General features: G+C 45.6%; 1 protein-coding gene across 50 annotated transcripts in view; it reads left to right on the top strand.

Moving 5' to 3' along the window:
- Nucleotides 1-20,843, top strand: part of NCOR2 (nuclear receptor corepressor 2) — a 354,299-nt gene that overhangs the window by 319,012 nt on the left and 14,444 nt on the right. For 27 of the 50 annotated variants that reach the window (XM_083716710.1, XM_083716707.1, XM_083716703.1 and 24 more), the window contains 10 exons: nt 723-1,107; nt 10,176-10,403; nt 11,168-11,416; nt 12,254-12,406; nt 12,736-12,885; nt 13,034-13,196; nt 14,451-15,004; nt 17,012-17,158; nt 17,666-17,814; nt 19,481-19,680. In XM_083716710.1, coding sequence (XP_083572836.1) covers nt 723-1,107; nt 10,176-10,403; nt 11,168-11,416; nt 12,254-12,406; nt 12,736-12,885; nt 13,034-13,196; nt 14,451-15,004; nt 17,012-17,158; nt 17,666-17,814; nt 19,481-19,680 — 2,378 coding nt within the window. The remainder of the gene's footprint in view (nt 1-722; nt 1,108-10,175; nt 10,404-11,167; nt 11,417-12,253; nt 12,407-12,735; nt 12,886-13,033; nt 13,197-14,450; nt 15,005-17,011; nt 17,159-17,665; nt 17,815-19,480; nt 19,681-20,843) is intronic. The other 23 variants (XM_083716739.1, XM_083716738.1, XM_083716732.1 and 20 more) reach the window with 7 other exon arrangements.

Genomic DNA, 20,843 nt, shown 5'->3' with positions numbered 1-20,843 from the left:
GCAACGTGACAGGTAATAGGGGTTCCATAGCAATGAAGTTAGTGCCGGAAAGTGTTCCCAGAAAGTGGAAAATTTGAAAAGAGATGGGAAAGAGCATCCAAAGGAGCTGATGCTATTTATTTATTTAAATAAATTTTATTATGCTCTTTAGCCAAAATGGGCTCCCAGACTGCTAAAAAAAGATAACCCCTGCCCTCAAGCTTACAACATGACACAAAAAGAAAATGCATTATTGAAGGAGTAGGAGATAAACAAACTTTGGTACAAGTTCTTCTGATGACCAATTGGGGTGGAAAAGTTCATGGAAAGGAGGCACCAGAAGCTTCTGGTCTCTGCACTGTTGCCAGGGCAGCTGACCCGACATCCGTTCTCTGACCTCCATTGCCAAGGCCTGGTGGAATGGTGGCTGCCAGGGGACAGCAGGTGGTGGAGAGGGAAGCCTGACTTCTCAGCAGAGCAAATGGCAACCCTGCATCCCATCCCATCCCTCCTCTGCTCTAACCCGGTGGCCTCAATTTTCATACAGACTTGGCAAACTGCAAATGGGAATTAACTGACAAAATAAACGAATCAGTGTGCCTCCCCCCCCCCCTTCATCTGTCGAAACGAAGCCTAGAATGCCAGCGGCAGCCTCAGAAAGCCGTTTGTGACCTTCCGTGCTGCTGTCCTTTTCCTGCCAGCTTGCTGACCTTTCTCTCTTGTCTCCCACCTTGTCCCCCCAGGGAACCCCGCTGAAATATGACAGCAACGCTTCGGCAAGTGCCAAAAAGCATGATGTCCGTTCCATTATTGGAAGCCCGGGGAGGACTTTTCATCCCCTGCATTCCCTGGATGTCATGCAGGACCCAAGGACTCTGGAAAGAGCTTACGGGGAGAGTTTAAAAAGTGCTTACGAGGAGAGTTTGAAAAGCAGGCCCAGCCCAGTGACAAACTCTGGCGGCTCCATCACCAGAGGAGCCCCTGTGATTGTGCCTGAAGCAGGGAAGCCTCGCCACAGCCCTCTTGCCTATGAGGACCACCAGGCAGCCCATGGGACGGCTTTCAGCAGTCACTTGCACCGAGGGTCCCCAGTCTCCACGAGGGAGCCAAGCGCCAGGCAGCATGAAGGTCAGTGGTCCTCTTTCGCTGGTTGTGGATTAGGGGGCTTCTTCAGGTTGTACTTTTCAGGCAGGTTGTGAGGCACCGGAACCAGGGACATGTCCAGAGATGAGCTTATGGGGCACAGGCCCCAGACATTCTTTTAAGAGCCCTGAATGTTTCTTGGTTAATATTGAATTCAAGGAGAATTGAACCAGAGGTAATTAGGTTTACAGGGTAGGATATTTGGGGAAATAAATTAACTAATTATGGCTTAGGGGGTAACAAATAGGGGTAATTGAAGGAAATTCAGTTTATCTGGAGCAGGGTTATTTGGGACATTAATTGGGGTAAATGAATGAAAAAGGAACTGGTTTTGGTTGATCTGTGGTGCAGTGCAGATTAATTGAATAGCTTATCTGGGGTGATTTGAACGAGGAATTAGTTAGCATACAGCCTTCTGTGGCATTTAGGTCCAGGCATTAAAGCCCAAGTTTGCATGTATACATATTTAATTAGCACATGCAAATCAGCAGTAGCTCTGGGCGGGACCCATTATGTTCCTGTCCATACCACCATGATAACTTTCAAGAGGAAAGTTGCCCCTTTTGCTGCTGCTTTTTAGCTGTGTTTGGCCAACGGGTGGTCACTGCAGATTCCACCTGCTTTTGAGGAAGCTGTCAGTCATATTAGAAGAGCCTGCTTCTACTCCCAGAGTTGCATGATCCACTTCTGCAGAAACAGGGAGACTTCATTATGTCAGCCTATTTTTTTCTTCCAGACTTGACCAATGCATTTGAAAAAGATGAGCACGGTTATTCTCCCTACGAATACAGTCTTTATGCCTATTAGTTTGTGACACCCCCCTTGCCTTAAGAGAATCGACATATTTGTTAAATGAAGTATCTTGTTCATTTCTAAGAACAGAAGATTCTCTTGGCTGGCCTTTATGTAATGTACACATATGGCCAGCCCTCTGCAAGCAAGATTCCAGGGCAGATTGTAGGCAAGAGGTTTGGAGGATTCCCAGTTTTAAACTTGTTTTAAATTCCGGGCCAGGGGTGTAATTTAGCAAGACTGTAGAATTTGGGGGTGACTTTGAAAGCAAATATGAAGTCTTTCTCTGGAATTAATTACTATTTCTAAAGATGTATTGATGTGCTGCTTATGCTAGGAATGAGGAACCATTTATCCTCCTGATGTTGTTGGGCTCACAACAGTCCCAACCAGCCTGGCCAGTGGTCAGGGGTGCTGAGGGCTGCAGTCCAGCAACTTCAGGAGGGCCAGTGGTTCCCCATCGCTGGCTTATGCAAAGCAGATTAGTGGCATGGATATTTAAACGCCATACCTCAAAAAGCCTTCATCATTATTTCACACTGCATAAATGGCATGTGGGTACAAAACAAAGGCAGTATTCAGGTGTAGGTTAATCATATTCTGATGCTAAATGAGTTTGCCGGGTACAGGAGGGTACTCAGAAATATTTGTGTTGCTGGAACTTCAGGTGTACTGGGTGGGTTTTCTAAAAATCATACACACAAGATGGAATTTATCAGGTGTGCCCCCGCCCTATTTAAAATGCATTGGTGGTTTCCACCAACAGCATCCAACTTTTTTCAATGAGTCTAGAGCAGGAAACAATACCAGTCTGTGCAGCCGCCCACCATGCCTTGGGGTTGTCTTGGTTCTTTCACACTAAGGGCTTATCCACACTTTCCTTTTGCCCTGCTCTTTCCAGGCACAGCTATGGCATTGTTGTTGTTTGTCCCAGAGTTTTCCCCACGAAAACCCACTCTTTAGCGCTCAGTCAGAGCAAACATCAGAACACCAGTCCAGGTTTACCACAGATTGCTATTTGCTCCAGTTCAACTTTAAAGAACAGGTTTTTGCAGGGAACACTGGAGCAAAAAAAAAAAGATGTTTGGACATGGAGCTTTAAAGCACGGGTCATGCCTGGAAAGCATGGAGGAAAGGCAAGTGTGGATAAGCCCTAAGTTGTGGTGCAGGAAATACTGTGGAAACTAGTGCTGAGTCTGTGCCAGGCCGCTGGACAATCCTGCTCCAGACCAGCCACTCTGTGGTGTCCTGTTCATCTTGTTCATGATGCTACTAAAGCAACTTTGCCCTGATGGATGATTCTTGTTGGGAAAGGGAGAGGAAGGGAGGGGTACAACCTTCTTGTTTCTTCTCAGTCTCTTGACAGCTTTTGACACCATCAACCATGGCATCCATCTGGAGCAACTCAGAGAGTTGGGGGCACCACATTGCAGTGGTTCCACTCCCACCTCCATGATTATTTAGACAGAGTAGCAGTGGGAGATTTTACTTGACCCTAAGGGAACTATTCACTGGGGTCCCTCAAGGATTAATCTTGCCATACAAGGCCACTATGAGATGTCATGAGGTGATTTGGAACAAGGCATCATCAATATACAGATAACACCCAACTCTTTCTCTGTTACACCTGAATCCGGTGTGGTTGGTCCGTTACCAGGAGACGAGTTAATAAATTGAAGCTGAACCCAGACAAGATGGCGGTACTGTGGATTTGAATTTAGCCTGCCCTTGATGGAGTTGCTTTCCATCTGAAAGAGCAGGCAAGAGTAGTTTGGGGGTGCAGTTCAATCTAGCTTTGCCAGTTGAAGCCAAGTTGACTTCAGTGCCTAGGTGTGCCTAATCCCAGCAGCAGCCAGTTTGCTAGCTGTGGCCACTGGCTTGGGAAGGCCTGGCCACGGTTCTGGTAACCTTCAGCTTGGATTACATCAGTGCACTCCATGTGGGGCTGCCCTTGAAGTAGAACTGGAAGCTGAAACTAGTGCAGAATGCAGCAACCAGAGTGCCGATGGACACGTCTGGGTCGAATCCATGTAATGGTAGTGGTTACCAATTTGATTCCAAGCCCATAGATGCCTATGTTGCACTCCATAACTTGTGACACAATATCTCAAAGTAGTGGCTCCTTCCATATGAACTGTCTCTGAGTTACGATCAGTGATCCCGCTGCCAGGAGAAATCTAGGTAGAGGGGTGTCAGCATGTGAGCAAGCCTTCTCTCTGAGGTGCATTGAGCACAGATACTGTTAATTTTTCATTGGCAGCAAAAGAAGGAGCTATTTCCCCAGGTCTTAAGGAGGTGTTGACATTTGGAAACACTGGGATAATTTCATCACCTGCTCTTATATCCTTCAGGCGTGCCTGTTCTATTATTGTAATATTTTATAGTGTTGGTTGATCATTTGATGACCTTGTGAGTTGTTTGTGCTGTGAGGCCGTAGAGTGAAGGGTAGTCTATAAATAAGTCAAATGAACAATAAATAAAGCAAGCATTGGTGTACAACCTATTCTGGGCCTGTTGCAGCTGTGGCCACGATAAACCATGGTTGCTGGGTGGGTCGGTCTCTCTCTCTCTCTCTCTCTCTCACACACACACACACACACGCACTTTCATTTTTACATTAACCTATTGTCTGCTGACAGAATATATAAGGCAAGGGTACATTCAGTGTACGCTTTCCTTAGATGCTTACAGAATCATTCCCCATGCTCCTTTTAAACCTACTAGATCTTCTAGCTCCATACTTTCTGCCAAAAGAACAAAAGCCAAATCCCAGTCCTCACTGATCTGTGCCACGTCCCTCCTTGGCTTCTCTGTGTCTCCTTTCGCCATGGCCAATGTAAATGGTTTGCACGTCACCAGTTCAGTCCCTGGTAACTCCAGTTCAAATGAGCAGATCAGAGTCTGCCCCAAACCCTGGTGAGCTGCTGCTGATCAATGAGTAGACAAGACTGAGCTAGGCGTTCAATTAGTTTGATCTTGTTAGAAGGCAGTTTTTCTTTGGATCTGTGTTGCCCGTCATCTCCATTGAAACACAACAAGACTCCTGTTAAGGAAGGACTTGCAAACCAGTCTTTCCCTTTAAGGTGATCCAGTAGGGTTGTGGGAAAGAAACACTAGGGCACAGCAGCTCCTTGAAATGGCACAGGCGGCTGTTCCACACTTGATAGCCAACCTGGGTTTGTGACTCACTCAGGTGTTTACTTGGGAGGGAGCCACAGCCAATCCTGGCTCTCTAGTGACTGTCCTGGTACAATGCATGTCTGGCACATTAAATTACACCTGGGGGAAAGGATGTGAATTGACCCTTTGAATCAGGGTATCGGGTGAATAATATATAGCATTCTCAAAAGAAATCTGATAGTCTGGTCAAGTTCCAAGCAATGCCCTAGTGTGTATGAACTGCATTGATGACGAGAACAGATTTGTTTCAGGTGGTGAGCTCAATGAAGTTGTCTACACGGTGTGAAGCAGCTAAGGCAAAATCCATGTTGGGGCCAGTGGCAAAACTCCAGTTATTATAATGCCTTTCTGCAAACCTGTAGGCAAGACCACACTTGGAATACTGTGTACAGTTCAGGTTGCTGCAACTTGGAAATTTATTTTGTACAGCTGGAAAAGGTGCTGGAAAGGGTAACTAAAATTATAATAGTACAGGAGCAACTGAGGAAAGGTGACAGTGTTTGAAGATTTTTAGTTTAGAAAAACTGAGTAAAGGAGGGGGTGTTAAAATTCTGCATAGTGTGCAGAAAATGGATTTCTCTTGTAATACTAGAGTTCAGGGTCATCCACTGCAGCTGAAAGTTGGGAGAGGTGGATAAGACCATCAATGGCTAGAAGTCATGGTGGTTATGTACCGCCTCCAGAATCCGAGGTGCTCTTCTTCTGAGATGAGGAGTGGCAGAAGGCTTGTGGGCTTCCCAGAGGTCATCTGGTTGGCCACTGTGAGCACGGAACGCTGGACTTGATGGGCCTTCAGACTCATCCAGCAAGGTTCTTGTTATGTGTAGTTTAGTTGTATTTAGTTATCAAACTGCCACAAAGCCAAGGTTTAACAGAATGAATGAAAGGTTAACATCAACAGAAGCTATCAGGTTAAGAAATAGAAAGGGGTGACTTTGGATTTTGTGTTTGTGGGAACTCTAACTGAATTGGGAGTGCCATGGATTTAAATAAAGGAATGTTAAATCCTGCTGTACAGAGGCAGGAACTAGTGTTCCATCTGGAGAAAAGTTAAAAAATAAAGAATAAGGATGGTGTTGCTGTTTTCTTTAATCCAAAGAACAAAATGATAGTATTTACAGTAGGTTTCCAGTGCGGTGATAACATACCTGTCGGTAGCAGGGGGAAGGGCTTCTTTCTCTCTATTTATTATTAAATGCAGTGAAACTGTGTTCATGCCTTCTGTCTTGAATTTTTAAAAACATCTTTATTGAAAGTTTTTAAAGTACATAATTATATGTGCACTAAACATGATGAGACGTAAATAAGAGAAAACAAAAAAGAAAAACAGAACCCGCGTAGAAGGGGAAATAAAGGGGGGAGGGGGGACCCAAACTGTATATTTTACAAGGTTGTTATTGTACTTCACCAGATCTTAACCTACTACAGTATTTGTAAGAATGGATTCCAAATATCATTGAATTTGTCCATGGTAAGTCTTCAATCCAGTCATAGGAGGGAGCCGCATTTTTATTTTTCCAATTCATCAGTACCAGTCTTTTTGCTGTGGTCAGGGCACAGAGAGTTCATTCATATTGTCCTTTTGTAAGGTTCCAGGTGCTGGGTATATAATTCCAGAAGATATTTTGCTCTGTAAATGTAAGGTTATTCTGTACAGTTCCGTTGATAGTTTCAGTTACCATCTGCCAAAAAATCTTTCAATATAGGACAATGAAAAAACATGTTTTAGAGAAGCTTTATCCCTATTGCATCTCCAACAGTTAGATAGCGTAGATAGCCCTTTTTTAAACATAATGGGGTCCAGTATATTCTAAATATTTTTTGTTGTTGTATAAGGTCAAAATTGAGATCTCTTAATTTTTTATTCCAAACCTCCTTCAGTACCTGTATATCAGTTTGGTTTGCTAATAACAAAGATTTATATATGTTGATGGCCAGTTCTTTGTGGCATAAGAATTAATCAACTGCTTCAATATTTCTGGGGTCTCTGAGGCTGTAAAAGCTCCTGGTCTGTAGATGGTGGTTTACAAGTGTTTCATCTGGAGATATTGCCATTGAGCATTTGTAGGTAATCTGTATTTGTCTCTTAAGATGGAGTATATATAATATTCATCCTCTTCATTTATTAGCTGGTCTAACATTAATATACCCAAATTATTTATATTTTTATATATATATATATATACGAAAGCAAATATATATATATATATATATATATATATATATATATATATATATATATATATATATATTCTCCCAAAGCCTTCAGAGCGCAGTGCGAGTTCCCGCTGCGCTCCAAAGGCTTCAGGCGGCTATCCCTGAAACCTCTGGAGCACAGAGGGAGCGCTCCCTCTGCGCTTTGGAGGCTTCGCGTTGCTATCGCTGAAGCCAAGGAGCCTGTATTCGCTCCATAGGACACACACACATTTCCCCTTCATTTTTGGAGGGGAAAAAAGTGTGTCCTATAGAGCGAAAAATATGGTGTGGGGGGGGGTGTTCACAATTTTATATATTTTATACATTTTAACATAACCATTTCAAACATTAAAATGCAAGGTACATTTGAACCTTCGGACCTCCTTCCCTCCCTCCATGGGTTCCATGTTTAAGATTAAGTTTGCTGCATCTTTTATCATTATCCATCTATTAAATATCCATAATTATCGTTAAAAAATCCACATTACAATTTTCATTACAACCCTGCCAGTGATTTTAACTATTTACAGTGGTCCTTTAAATAAATTACAGATTTGCTTCAGTCTTTAGAAAATACTTGATCTTCCTGGTTTCGGATCTTCCCCGTCAGTTTCGCCATCTCCACAAATTCCATCAGTTTCATCTGCCATTCTTCTTTTGTTGGTACTTCACCTTCCTTCCATTTCAGGGCTAGTAGCATTCTCGCTGCTGTCGTTGCATAAGTCTTTTATCTTCACTTGGTAACTCTTCACCTATTATACCTAGTAAAAAAGGCTTCTGGTTTTTTAACAAATGTATTTTTAAACATTTTCTTTAGTTCATTATATATCATTTCCCAGAAAGCCTTTACCAATGTACATGTCCATTAAAATGTATACCCAAATTCATCCACCTCTTCCATACGATCATTTCTTTCCCGATTTTTAAAGACGTGTTTCCCCACAAAGTCATTTTGTCGTGGGAGAAAAGTTCAAATTTGTAATTTGGGGACATATGGTGCCATATCGTTCGAACTGATGTTACTATTTCAGTAGCATCTTAAGTATTAATGTATTTAGACCCGAGTGCTGCCCATCTCTCTAGGTAAAGGTAAAGGGACCCCTGACCGTTAGGTCCAGTTGTGGCCGACTCTGGGGCTGCAGTGCTCATCTCGCTTTACTGGCCGAGAGAGTCGGTGTACAGCTTCAGGGTCATGTGGCCAGCATGACTAAGCCACTTTTGGTGAACCAGAGCAGCGCACAGAAACGCCGTTTCTCTAGAAGTGCTGCATCTCTCTAGAGGTGCTACATATTCCAAAGCAGCCCATTTCGGACAGTTGTTTTCAGTTGTGGGTCTCCAAAATAGTGTACCTGACAGTAAATATCCTTGTTGATACAATTCTAAGTCTGGGATCCCAATTCCTCCATCTTTTATCAGTATTTGCATTTTTTGCATAGATATTCTTGGAACTGAAGAGCCCCAAAGGCATTTTCTAATAAAAGATTTAATTTTGTGAAAGTATTTGTTCATCGTGTGAATTGGAATTTCTCTTAAGACATAAAGTAGTCTAGGTATTATGTTCATTTTAAGAGCATTGACTTCCCCCCACAGAGTCAGGTTCAATGACTCTCATCTGTCGATGTCTATTGATACCTCATGATATATTTTGTTGATGTTTATTTAGATAAGTTGTGGTATTAATATGCCTAGATATTTAATGTTGTCTTTGCAAATATGAAATTGGCATTGTTTAAGCGGTTGAACCAAAAAGTTATTTCCTATTAACATCAACTCTGATTTGTACCAGTTTATAGTATATCCAGAAATACTGCCAAAAAATCTAGATTTTGCATTAATATTGAAATAATACTGTGAGGTTTCGTAATAAACAGAAGAATATAATCTGTAAACATTACCAATTTGTATTCAAATGAGTTACGAATTACACCAAAGATTTACTTATGCTGTCTAATAGTACATGCCAGGGACTCCAAACAGATATTAAAAAGCAAAGGCAAAGTGGGCAGTCTTGCCTAGTACCTCCAGATAATGTGAAAGGTGCAGGAATTATGCCATTTGTCTTAACTCTAGATGTAGAGGAGCAATATAATATGTTTATCCATTTTATAAAGTCTAATGGAAAACCAAAATTTTGTAGTACTTTTTCCACACATAGATTGTGGATCTTATCAAAAGCTTTTTCCATATCTAAAGATAGTATACAGTAGCTAAATCTTCACTGTTCCTGTTTAAATTTATCAAATCCACTACTAGACTGATGTTATCTGCAGCTTGTCTCGTCTTTATAAACCCTGTTTGGTCATTTTTAATAATAGTTGGTATTACTCTTTGCAAGCTATTTGCCAATATTGCTGTTAAGATTTTCGTATCAATGTTTATCAAAGAAATTGGGCGATAGTTGGCACATTGCATCAGATCCTTGGCAGGCTTTGGAATAACAGTAATGTAAGCATGGTTGAATAATGTTGAGCTGATTCCTTCTCTAAATATCTCATCATATAACTGATATAATCTAGGTGACAGGAGATCAGTATATGTTTTATACCATTCCACTTGAAAGCTGTCTAGCCCTGGTGCATTACCATTTGCCATATTTGAGTTTGTTTCCCCAATCTCAACTTCTGATATTGGAGACATCAATAGTTGTTTTTGTGTGTTTTCTCGTCTTGGTAGTTTTATTTTTATGGAAAAAAATATTCCATAACCTCTTCCAGTACCTCTTCTGCTTGTCTCTTTTTATATATAATTTCATTTTTCATTTTCAGCTTTTACAAACATTTTAGCAAAAAAAACCAACAGTCAAATCTAACAGGTAAAGGGAAATGCTTGTCTCAGAATGGCGTTTCCACAGAGGCTCTTGTAACAAACCATTTTTACTTTGACAGGGAGCATCGCTGCTGGAAAGCCTGTATCCCAGGACAGAAAGATCACCCCGACGCCAAGAGAAATGGCCAGCTCCAAGTCGCCTCATGCTACCCTTGCAGACCACCACCCCCCTATCTCTCCATATGAGCACCTGCTCCGGGGAGTGAGCGGTGTGGACTTGTACAGGGGACACATTCCATTGGCCTTTGACCCAGCAGCTATTCCCAGAGGAATCCCCCTGGAAGCAGGTAAACGTGTCAGGTTCAGAAAATGGCAGCAGTGAAACAATCACCATGGCTGGAATATGCTGAGTTATCTAAGCCAGCATTACACAGCTTAGTCTCTCTGTACAGATTCGACTGGGTTAGTTCTTAAGAATCTGGATGCATAGAGAGCCAGTGTGGTGTAGTGTAGTGGTTAAGAGCGGTAGTCTTGTAATCTGGTGAACCGGGTTCGTGTCTCCGCTCCTCCACATGCAGCTGCTGGGTGACCTTGGGCCAGTCACACTTCTCTGAAGTCTCTCAGCCCCGCTCAACCTCCCAGAGTGTTTGTTGTGGGGGAGGAAGGGAAAGGAGAATGTCAGCCGCTTTGAGACTCCTTAAAGGGAGTGAAAGGCGGGATATCAAATCCAAACTCTTCTTCTTCATTGTTCAGTTTAGAATAATTTAACAGACAATGGAAAAGGACAGAGAACATTGGGAGATGTTTGAGGCCATTCTAGCAACATGCAGAGTAAAGAAGAATATCTCTGGTTTCAGACACCCTGGGATAGTTGCAGCAAGAACGGGGGTGGGGTGGGGAGGTTCAGGTAAAGAGGAGAAGAGTTTGGACATGGGTGGTAGTGGTGAACTTACAGTGAGAAGCCAAAAATAGAGAGTTGAAGAAGAGATCTAGTAGAGCAGAGATGGCTCCAATTGCCCTCCAAGTGCTCTTGTTTTGAGACAAACTCTGCTGAAGAAAACACACAGCATGTGAAAAAGCTAATATTGTCCCTTTTCTCTGTTCTGTCCAGCAGCCGCTTATTACTTGCCAAGGCACCTCGCTCCTAGCCCTACGTACCCCCATCTCTACCCACCATACCTAATCCGCGGCTACCCAGATACGGCTGCCATGGAGAACAGGCAGACCATCATCAACGACTACATCACCTCCCAGCAGATGCACCACAATGCTGCGGCTGCCACTGCGATGGCCCAGAGGGCAGACCTGCTGCGTGGCCTGTCTCCGCGAGAGCCCTCGCTAGCCCTCAATTATGCAGCAGGTCCGAAAATAGGTTTGGGGTTGTGTGGCAAATTCTGGCAGGTGTCTGTGTTCGTCTGTGTTCATCAAGAGATCCTTGAAGCACTTTCAGAGAACCATGTTTGTTTATAGCATACGTTTCCATGGGCCAGACTTGGTCCGTTGCTGGACAAAGCCTGCAAAAGTATCTCCCACAATTGACTGGTTAGATTCAAGGTGTCGTAGGGCTCTCTGTGTTGTTGAGACTAGGAGGACTTTGTGAACATGGAGCAAGTTTCAGGCATAAGGGCCTGATTTGGCAACACTAACTGGTGAAGGCATCAATCAGCTGCATGTTTCACATGATGCATGCAGATCATGGTGATCCAATGGTGCTTCTTAACTGCACCAGTAATTCTGGTGATGAAGCTTTTGCATTACCTAGAACTCTTCAGCAACTCTTTCCTCAGGCCTGTAGTTTTCCCTGTTCCGCATTGCCAAGTTGCATTAAGTGTAACTGACAAGAGAGAGGTTCTTCACTGTGTTTAGTCTGCCCACTTCTTTGCCTGCCGTTCTGATCAAGCTGCAGGCAGTTTGTGCAGCTGGCCTTGCCCTTCAGGTGATGTGATACCATGTGGCAGGGACAGAACTTGCTGCTTTCAGAAGATGGATCTCCCTAAAAAGTGCAGGAGGCATGGGGGACACAAGAAAGTCAGAAAGTGGTACCCACTGTCCAGATTAAGGCATCCTTTCACAGCTGACACAGCACAGGCTACAGTGTCGTACAATGCCACAAGAGGTTACTGCTTTTTGATACTGCACTTCTAGTTCCAAGGCATATTGCTTCTCCTAACTGCCTCTCCCCCCTCCATTCTCTTAGCAGGAATAATTGACCTGTCTCAAGTGCCACATTTGCCTGTGCTTGTGCCCCCCACCCCGGGCACTTCTGCCGCCTCCATTGACCGGATCACATACATCCACAGTGCCCCCCAGGCTTTCACCAGCCGACACAGCAGCTCTCCACTCTCCCCAGGTAGGCCGATTCTTGGTATGTTGCTGAAATTCATTAGGTGCTTCTTTAAGAGCCTAAGTTAACACACACACGTGCACTCTCAGCCTAGAAGAACATAAGGGACATGGAGAGGAGGAAAATAAGAAACAACAACACAAAGCAAAATTAAGGGGCTAAAATTGCAGTACTTTGAAATGGGTATGTCATTTTATACCTGGGTGTCCCCGGATGTTTCAGGCTGCAGTTTTCTTTGGCTGCTGACAGGGGGCCTGCAGAATAGTTGCTTTAATATTCAGGTCAAAACATCTGCTTTCTGAGCATGTTCAGACTGTGTGTTTAATGATTCATAGGAGGCCACACACACCTGACCAAGCAGACAGGACCTTCAGTTTCTGAAAGGGAGCAAGAACGAGACCGTGAACGGGAGCGTGAGAAGGAGCGCAAGAAGTCGGTCTTAGCAGCCACAACCACTGTGGAGCATGCCCCCATCTGGAGACCAGGTTGGATCGCATTCCTTTAGTGACCATTGGGGGGGGGCAGCGGGTGGAGGTGCCTGGCAGGGACTTGGTTCTTTCTTGTTCAGCTGTTATTTGTTTTGGATTTTCCACATCTAGAATTTTCACAGAGTTTCTTTGTGTTTTGTGGCAGGCACAGACCAAAGCAGCAGTCGGCCGTCAACACACTCTCACAATCACAAGCACTCCCCTGTCTCGCCCCGCACCCAGGAGAACATCCAGCAACGCCCCAGCGTGTTGCATAACACAAACATGAAGATGATCCCTTCGGAGAACCTTGCCCCCTCAGTTCTGCGGTATGTCAGAGATGCGCTAACGGCCTTATTGGTTCCTGACGTGCCATGGGCAGGGTTGCTCAGCACCTGTTTTTATTATTTATTTTATCTATTAAATTTCTATACTGCCCTTCATCCAAGGATCACAGGTCGATTTACATTTCACATTGCCGATTGGGGCCTTGCAGGGAGGAAATTGCATTGGATGCAGATCATGTTGCAAAGAGGACATTTTAGTGTCACGGCTAAGGTGGCACGTGGGGGATGTGACAGAGGTTTGTAGCATACATATATATACCTGAAACATTCAAAGCCCACCCTTCAGCCTAAAAGGGTCCCCAGGGGGACATACAAGAACCATTTAAAATGCAAATCCTACATGAAAGCAAGAATAAATACTGTAGAAGAGAACAGGGAAACTACAGAAACAGAGTCAGAATGAAACTTCAGAACAGCAGGAAAAATAACACTCAAAGCCTGGCAAAGAAAATAAAAATAAAGCTTCCACATTCACCTAAAAGCCAGCAGAGAGGAAGTTATGAAGGCCTCTCAAGGGGTGAGCATTCCATAATCAATATGCCACCATTTAAAAAAATGATTTGTGTGGGGAGCATGGAAGACTTTCCCCCCTCTCCCCTCAAACTAGAACAGGGCTGGGGAGCCGATGGCCCTCCAGGTGTTGTTGTGACTATAACTCCTCACCATCCTGGCTTTGCTGCCCACAGCTGATAGGACTTGGAGGTTGACACCATCTGGAGGGCTTCAAGGTTCAAGAGTCAGGGACAAGTGGTCCAAGAGGAACAAAAGGGAATTACTTATTTGCATAAAGTTATATCCTAATGCTGGTGCTGCTCACTGAAACTAATGGGCCTGGTATATTCATGTCAATTAATGTCAACGTGTCTACTCTGAGTAGGACTAGCACTAGATACAGCCCATAGTACATAATTAGTTTTTGGCTGTCCAAAGAGGTTCTGATTGCTGGTTGGTTAGATGGCTTTCCAAAAGAGTGGATAAATACATGGAGGACATGGGGCTCTGGCAGGGTCCTAGAGCCTTCCCATTTCCTCCCCAGAGCTGCGCAAGTGCTAACTAGGCTTTGGGAAGGAGGTGGGAGGACTCTAGGACCCTGCCAGAGCCCTCATGTCTCCTCCCCAAAGCCTAGTTAGCGCTTGCCCAGTTGTGCCGGGGAACCCACAGTTGTGCCCTAAATCCACCTCTGCCCCCACCCAAAAAGCTTCCCACAGGTCTCTTACTTTGCCTTCTGCTCTTCAGATCCACCTCCTCCTCTGCCACCACCACATCACCAGTTCGCTCCTCAGGATACTCCTCGGTATCATCATTGCGCAGCTCCGTAGGTGGGTTGGACAGCTATACCTCTATGATGGATCCTGCCCACATGCAGAAGGAGGCCTCCAGAGCGCAGGATGTCAAAGCGGAGCGGCCTCAGGCAGACAGCAACCTGTTCTCCTCCAAGCTGCCTGCTGGGGGCGGCCTGGAACAGTCGCCTTCACCCGTTAAAGCCATGGAGCCCAGGCCTTTGTCCTCCTCTGGGCCAGGTCCAACCCACCTGTATAGCAGAGGACAGGGGAAAAGCCACCCTCAGCACCACCCGCCCCTGGAGCAGTCGCTGCACGCAGTTTCGGCCAGTGAGCAGCCCAGTAGAGAAAAGAGTAAAACCTTTTCAGTACAGGAACAGGAGCTCCGAGCACTCGGTAAGACCACCATGACAGCGGCCAGCTTCATAGATGTGATTATCATGCGTCAAATTTCTTGCGATAAGGGGAAGCGAGAGAGAAGCTCGCTAAGTAACGACGCCAATAGCGATGGTAAGAAATTGGAGGGGGAGCGGGGCGGTTCTTCCAAGTTTGTGGTCTTAAAACACACACAAATACCTTTTTTTCCCCCGAAGACCCTTCTCACCCATCAATTTTTTAAATTTGATTTTTGCATTTGTGGTGACGGCCTGTTTTATTTCATGTGGTGTTTCATATGAAGGCTCTTACTCCTGTTTTTGTTTTCTCCTCCTGCCCATCTACATGCCTTCTTGGGTTTGGTTTTGTTTGTTGCTGCTGCTGTTATGCATATCATTCAGTTCCTGGTACATGGCTGTGATTGTGACAGGCAAAAGGAGGTGGCTGAAGGGAAACATGAATGAGAGTGTCATGGGCAACAGTACTGTATGCTGCATGGATACTTTGGGGTGGAGTTTTGTTTTCAGGGGCTTTAGTTTATTCTCTGCTCCAAATTCCAAAGATTTACATTTTTCGAATAAGTTGTATGATTTTCAGTGTTTGTATGATATATCTGGATCATAGCATGTATATTTTGTGTTTGGCATTGGGCAGTAGTGGGGGCAGGAATAGGGAGTCTGTGTGCCTCCCAGTGTCGTGGGACTACAGCTGTTACCATTGGTCATGCTGGCTGGGGCAACATCCTGGAGGGGGCCACAGGTTTCCCCATCCCTGCATAATTCAGCTGGGCACCAGGGGCTGTGGCAACCATCCTGCTCCCAAACAGGTAGCTCACCTAGGAGAAGGAAAACTGATCCTAGACCTCCACTGCCTCCTCTGAGAGAAGAAAAGGCCAAGGAGTTAACCTTACACAAATCTGGAGTGGAATCCCTAAGGATGACTTTCCTTTGGACCACATCAGTGAGGCTTAGAGTGGGGTTTTGTCATCTGGGCAGCCCAGGTCCTCCATGCATACTGCCCACACATGCTTGTGCCCCAGGGAGGACCCTTTGGGGCTGCTAACACAGCAGATTGACTTCAACTCTGAAGGCACACTGTTGTCTCTCAAGACAGACAGATGCCAACAGACAATACATGCATCTAGGACTTTCTTTAATGGCAGTTACAATCTCCAAAAGTTTCCAAGCTCTGAAGCACGTTCACATCAGACTACACCCTAGCTCTGTATATCTCTGCCAATGAAATGACATTTTCTGAAAGTTCAGAAAGCTAAGCCGCTGCATGGTACTATGGAGGTTCCTTCTGAATTGAGCCTAGAAGCAATTTGGCAAGCTTTTGAGCTGAAAGTACCACCGGGGTAATATGATCATACTAGCTCATGCCAGGCATCACTCTGGCTGCTGTGTTATGAACCAGCTGAAGCTCCCAGGCACTTCTCAATTGCAGCTCCAAGTAAAAACTTCTGTAATAATCCGGCTTGGGTGTAGCTAGGGCATGAATGGCAGCAGCCAGGTCCAGTTTATTTATATATGGGCACAGATTGGCACCCAACTAAATCTGATGGAAAGCCAAAGCTGTAAGTAGGAAGATCTAGGGAATAAAGCACTTTGAGATGTGAGGATGCAGATGCTTCCACAGGTTGACAGAAAATTCACTTGCGTCGCAGGGGGTTGGATTGGGTGACCCCCAGGCTCCCTGCTTCCAACTAGATTCTGTGAGATTTGATTATTATCTCTCTTTAAGTTGCATTTTGCTTTGAGAGCAGCCACATGTTATGCCTACAGCTTCTCTACTTAGTTTGGCTTCCTGGTGTTTCAGCCTCTGGCTTTCTGTTCAGGAAAGAAGCACTAAGGAGCAGACACATTTGCCCCCTCTGCCCCTTTCCTCACCTTCCTTCCCCATCAGTAAGTGCCACCAAGTTTAGAACACAGAGACAAATTGCTTTGAACCACCAGGTGCCGAGCAGGGATGGAAACCAGTTGTAGGTCTTTGTGGCTGTCAGGAAAGTCTTTTAAGGGTTTCTTTTGTCCATCCCTCTGTTAAATACAGCGTGAATCTTTTGCAACTGCTGCATTAGTGCTTAGAAGGAAAGAGTGTTGTTGCCATTTTAAAAGACCCTTTGCTCTCTTTCATGCCTTCCAGGTTTCCATGGAAGCTACAGCCCTGATGGCATAGAAGCAATAAGTCCCGTGAGCTCACCCAGCACGCTCCATGAGAAAGGGGCAAAGCCATCCCAGGAGGCTGAGAAAGGGCGCGGGGCGGAGCATGACCCGCGGCTGAAGCAGCCAGGTGAGGGGACTTCTGGAAAGGGCCACCATACACCTAGTGAACATTGGTTGCATCACCTCTTTGCCCAAAAGCACAACCAATAGCAGGAACAAGCCAACCTGACATTCTCCAGGTGCTCTGGACTACAATTCTCAGCACTCCTGACCAGCAGACATGTTGGCTGATGAGATTTGGAGTCCACACCATTTGAAGGGCACCATGTTGGCTATCTCTGCTAGTCAGCACGTGGCATTGATTTTACTACTGCTTGCAATCTTCAGATCAAATTGTCACCTCTAAAATGTTTGACCTGTCATCACTGGCTCTTGTCATTCGGTTTTTGCCTGTCTGCCTTTGCTTGCTTTATACGTAAGGGATTATTTTTCTTGACTTAAAGGAAGGGTGAGAGCACTGGAAATGGATGGCCTATGTGAATTTTAAAAGCAGCAGCAAGCATCTGACCAAGATGAATTTCAGGTGTCTTAACTCCTCTTGGGCTGCTCTGCCCATATTTCTCTTTCCTCATAGGTTCTCTTAAGCCTTCCACAGCAGAAATTTCACAAATACAGCAGCTCCACCAGCTCCCTGAAGATCGGCAGTCTCCGAGCCAGCCATTCCAAGGGTCGCAGAGCGCCAAAGGCCACCAGCGGGTCGTCACGTTGGCTCAGCATATCAATGTAATTAGCCTTAGTCACTTAGCTTCCCAGCCGATGTTGCACAGGCTTGGACGGGGAGTGCTAAAGCCGTGCTTGTTTGGAAAGAGTCCATAGCACACAAAGCCTCGCAATCCCCGGCTAGGTTTAAGCAGAGCTCCTGTAAGCACAGTCATTTTCTATGGGAAGGAATGATCCGTGCAGCCCCTTCCAAGACTCATCCATGGAGCAGACTTTGTCTCTGCTTTTAAGTTCAGAATAAATGACTTGGAGGTTGCGGCATGGCTGACGCTTCCAGATAAAACATTTTCATTCAGAGTATTAACTGCCCTGCAGTTGTAGAGCGTTATGTAGGACCAGCTAACAACATAAAATAACTGACTCGACTGGCAAAAATGTGAATTTATTTACTTATTATTTCATAAAATTTATACACCACTTGATTGTGAAAAACCTCAAAGCAGTTTACAAAACGATAAAACAGTAAAATTGAGAAAAAATTACAACCCTGCTTTAAAACATACAAAAGTTATAATACTAAAGCAGGTTGAAGTTACCTCAACTTTCTAAGCACCTGGGTAGAGTCAGCCAAACAATGAAGGTTAGAATCAGAGAGCTGGAAGGGACTTGAGGGTCCTCCAGCCCAACTCTCCGCTAGGCCGGACTCTCAGCTAAAGCATCTGTGGCCATCAGCCTTCTTAAAAATCTCCGAGGAAGGAGAGTTCGCCACCTCCCGAGGAAGATGGTACCACTGTCAAACAGCTCTTACTGGCAGAAAGCTTTTCCTGATGTTTAGCGGGCTCCGAAATGAAGGTGCCTGCTTGATATCATTTTAGGCAAAAATGTGGGTGCTGCCAGTTTCTTTGCTTGTGAATTGAAAATGTCCTCCTGTGTGTTTTGGTGAGCCCTGGAGCTCCCTGGAAGTTGCTCAGGGGTTCCTTGGTGAGCAGCTCTGGAATGGCAGGCAAGTTTCCTTGACAGCCAGCCTTGCCCACCATTGCAGCTGATCTTTCCCTGCCAGGCACAGCTATAAGCAGGGAACCAGCTCTGTTCTGCTGTGCCCTCTCGGTCCACACAGGGCAGTGCCAAGGCCCAAGAGGGCACAAGAGCATTCAACCTTAGAACCAGGGGTAGGAATCTCTTTCATTCCTTTCTGGGCAGCCTCCCAGCCAGACAAATGTGATTTGAGGGGTGTGCAATCTGGGGAAAGTCCCAAGGGCCAGATAGAGGGTTGGAGGGCCACCTTTGGCCCCTAGGCCTCAAGTTGATAAACCCTACCCTGGAGCACACTCCAAAGTCCAGACATTGTTCCACAGTGGGCACACAGGCTCTCATTGAGGAAAGTGCAAGTTTGGAAAGGACTGCCCGAGAGTGATCCATTCTTCCCTAAATAAGAGATCTGGTTTTCCCTACTACATTTTGGGTGAGGAATCTCTTCTGGCTCTGCAACCCTGCAGCCCTTTGAGTTCCCGCCTCCAGAAAAGAGAGAGGGGGAAGTGCCTAGATCCCCTTCCAGCACCTGCATGGGCCAGAATGCAGCACACCACCCACACAATTGGGGCTCACACAGCGCCTTGGAGCGGGAGCACTCGCATGCCCCCTGCATCCTCAGCCTCTCTCATAGCAGGCTGCTTGGAGCGCACAAGGAATGATCTGAAGACAAAAGCAGAGCTGTTTTCTCTTCTTGCAGGAGGTTATCACCCAAGACTATACGCGCCATCATCCCCAGCAGCTGAACTCCCACATCCAGACCCCTATGTACCCCTTCCCAGGGTCTGTGCTGGATCTTCGGCGAACTCCTAGTGAGGCTTACATGCAGCAGCAGCAGCAGCAGCAAATGGAGCACATCCCTGCTTCAAGAATCTCCCCCGAAAGTGAAGAAAGCAAGAGGTGAGCCCACTTCGCCCCTGTCTCTTTGCCATTGATTGCCTGCTGCTTGCATTTCTCTCTCACCCCATTCTGATATTACTGGTGTGTTCCAGCCAAAGTTACGGAGTTGGAAGTCCCTTTGCTGGGGCGAGGGGGGAAGGCACAGGGTTCCACTGAAGCAAATGGGGTTCAAGATTAGGGAGATTGTGTCCAAAGCTCAGGCAGATATAGAATCCAAACCCAAAGGAGCACAGGTATCGTCAGTGAAACGGGGGACCTTGGGAGAGGCAATATCCATGAGCTGCCACACATCTCCTCACCTCCTCCTTCCCCAGGAGCAAAGGAAGCTGGATGCAATTCCTGTCTGGGATTCTAGCTCTGCAAATCGCAGTCCAGCATTCAACTTTAGAACCAGGCCCTCTCCCAATCTGTGAATGATAGAGAAGGGACTTTATTGGGATCCTTCGAGCTGGATCATCCTCCTTGCCTTCCATACACCCCGCAAGGCAAGTTTCATAGGAGCACAGTAAGCTGCTAATATGGAGTCTGTGAAGCCTAACTTGACTGTCAGTGGCTCTCCGAGATTTCAGGCAGTCCTCTGGAGGTGTCGGGGACTGGACCTGGGACGCCTGCGTGCAAAGCTGCAGCCCTTCCTCTTGTACCGAATCTCAACAGTAAGGGAGTTCCACAGATGTGGAGCAACAACTGAGAATGCCATCTGCACGCCTTCCTCTTACGAACTCCGTGCACAGATGTCACGGACTGGAGAATGCCCTCTGAGTGTTGCTCCAGTGAGCGGCACCAGCCAGCGATTTAGGGAGCACCTCATTCAAAAGGCCCAGCAGTTGCAGGACTTGGAGCTACAGTTTATATTCTGATGCAATGGAAGCTCTTGTCTGTTTTAGACTAACAGTAATTGGAACTGGCATTATTCTTTCTTTCCCCCTTCTCTCCCCAGAAATCATTTTGCAAGCTTTGATTAAGAGCACCAATCACCACAATCACACTCATACTGTATAGTAGTGTCCCGTTTCAACGTAAGGGAATCACAATAGGATATGGAGAGGAAAGCCCAGACTGTTTAAAACCTTGCAGGAGTGGGGTGGTGTTGTTTTGCCCCAGCCTTCCCCATAGCGATTGTCCATTTCTTCCAGTGCAATTCTGTCACTTTTCAGCCCACTCTA

Source organism: Podarcis gaigeae (assembly GCF_964106915.1).
Source record: "Podarcis gaigeae genome assembly, chromosome: 16".
Classification (NCBI taxonomy): Eukaryota; Metazoa; Chordata; class Lepidosauria; order Squamata; family Lacertidae; genus Podarcis; species Podarcis gaigeae.
This window is presented reverse-complemented; position numbering and strand designations above follow the sequence as displayed.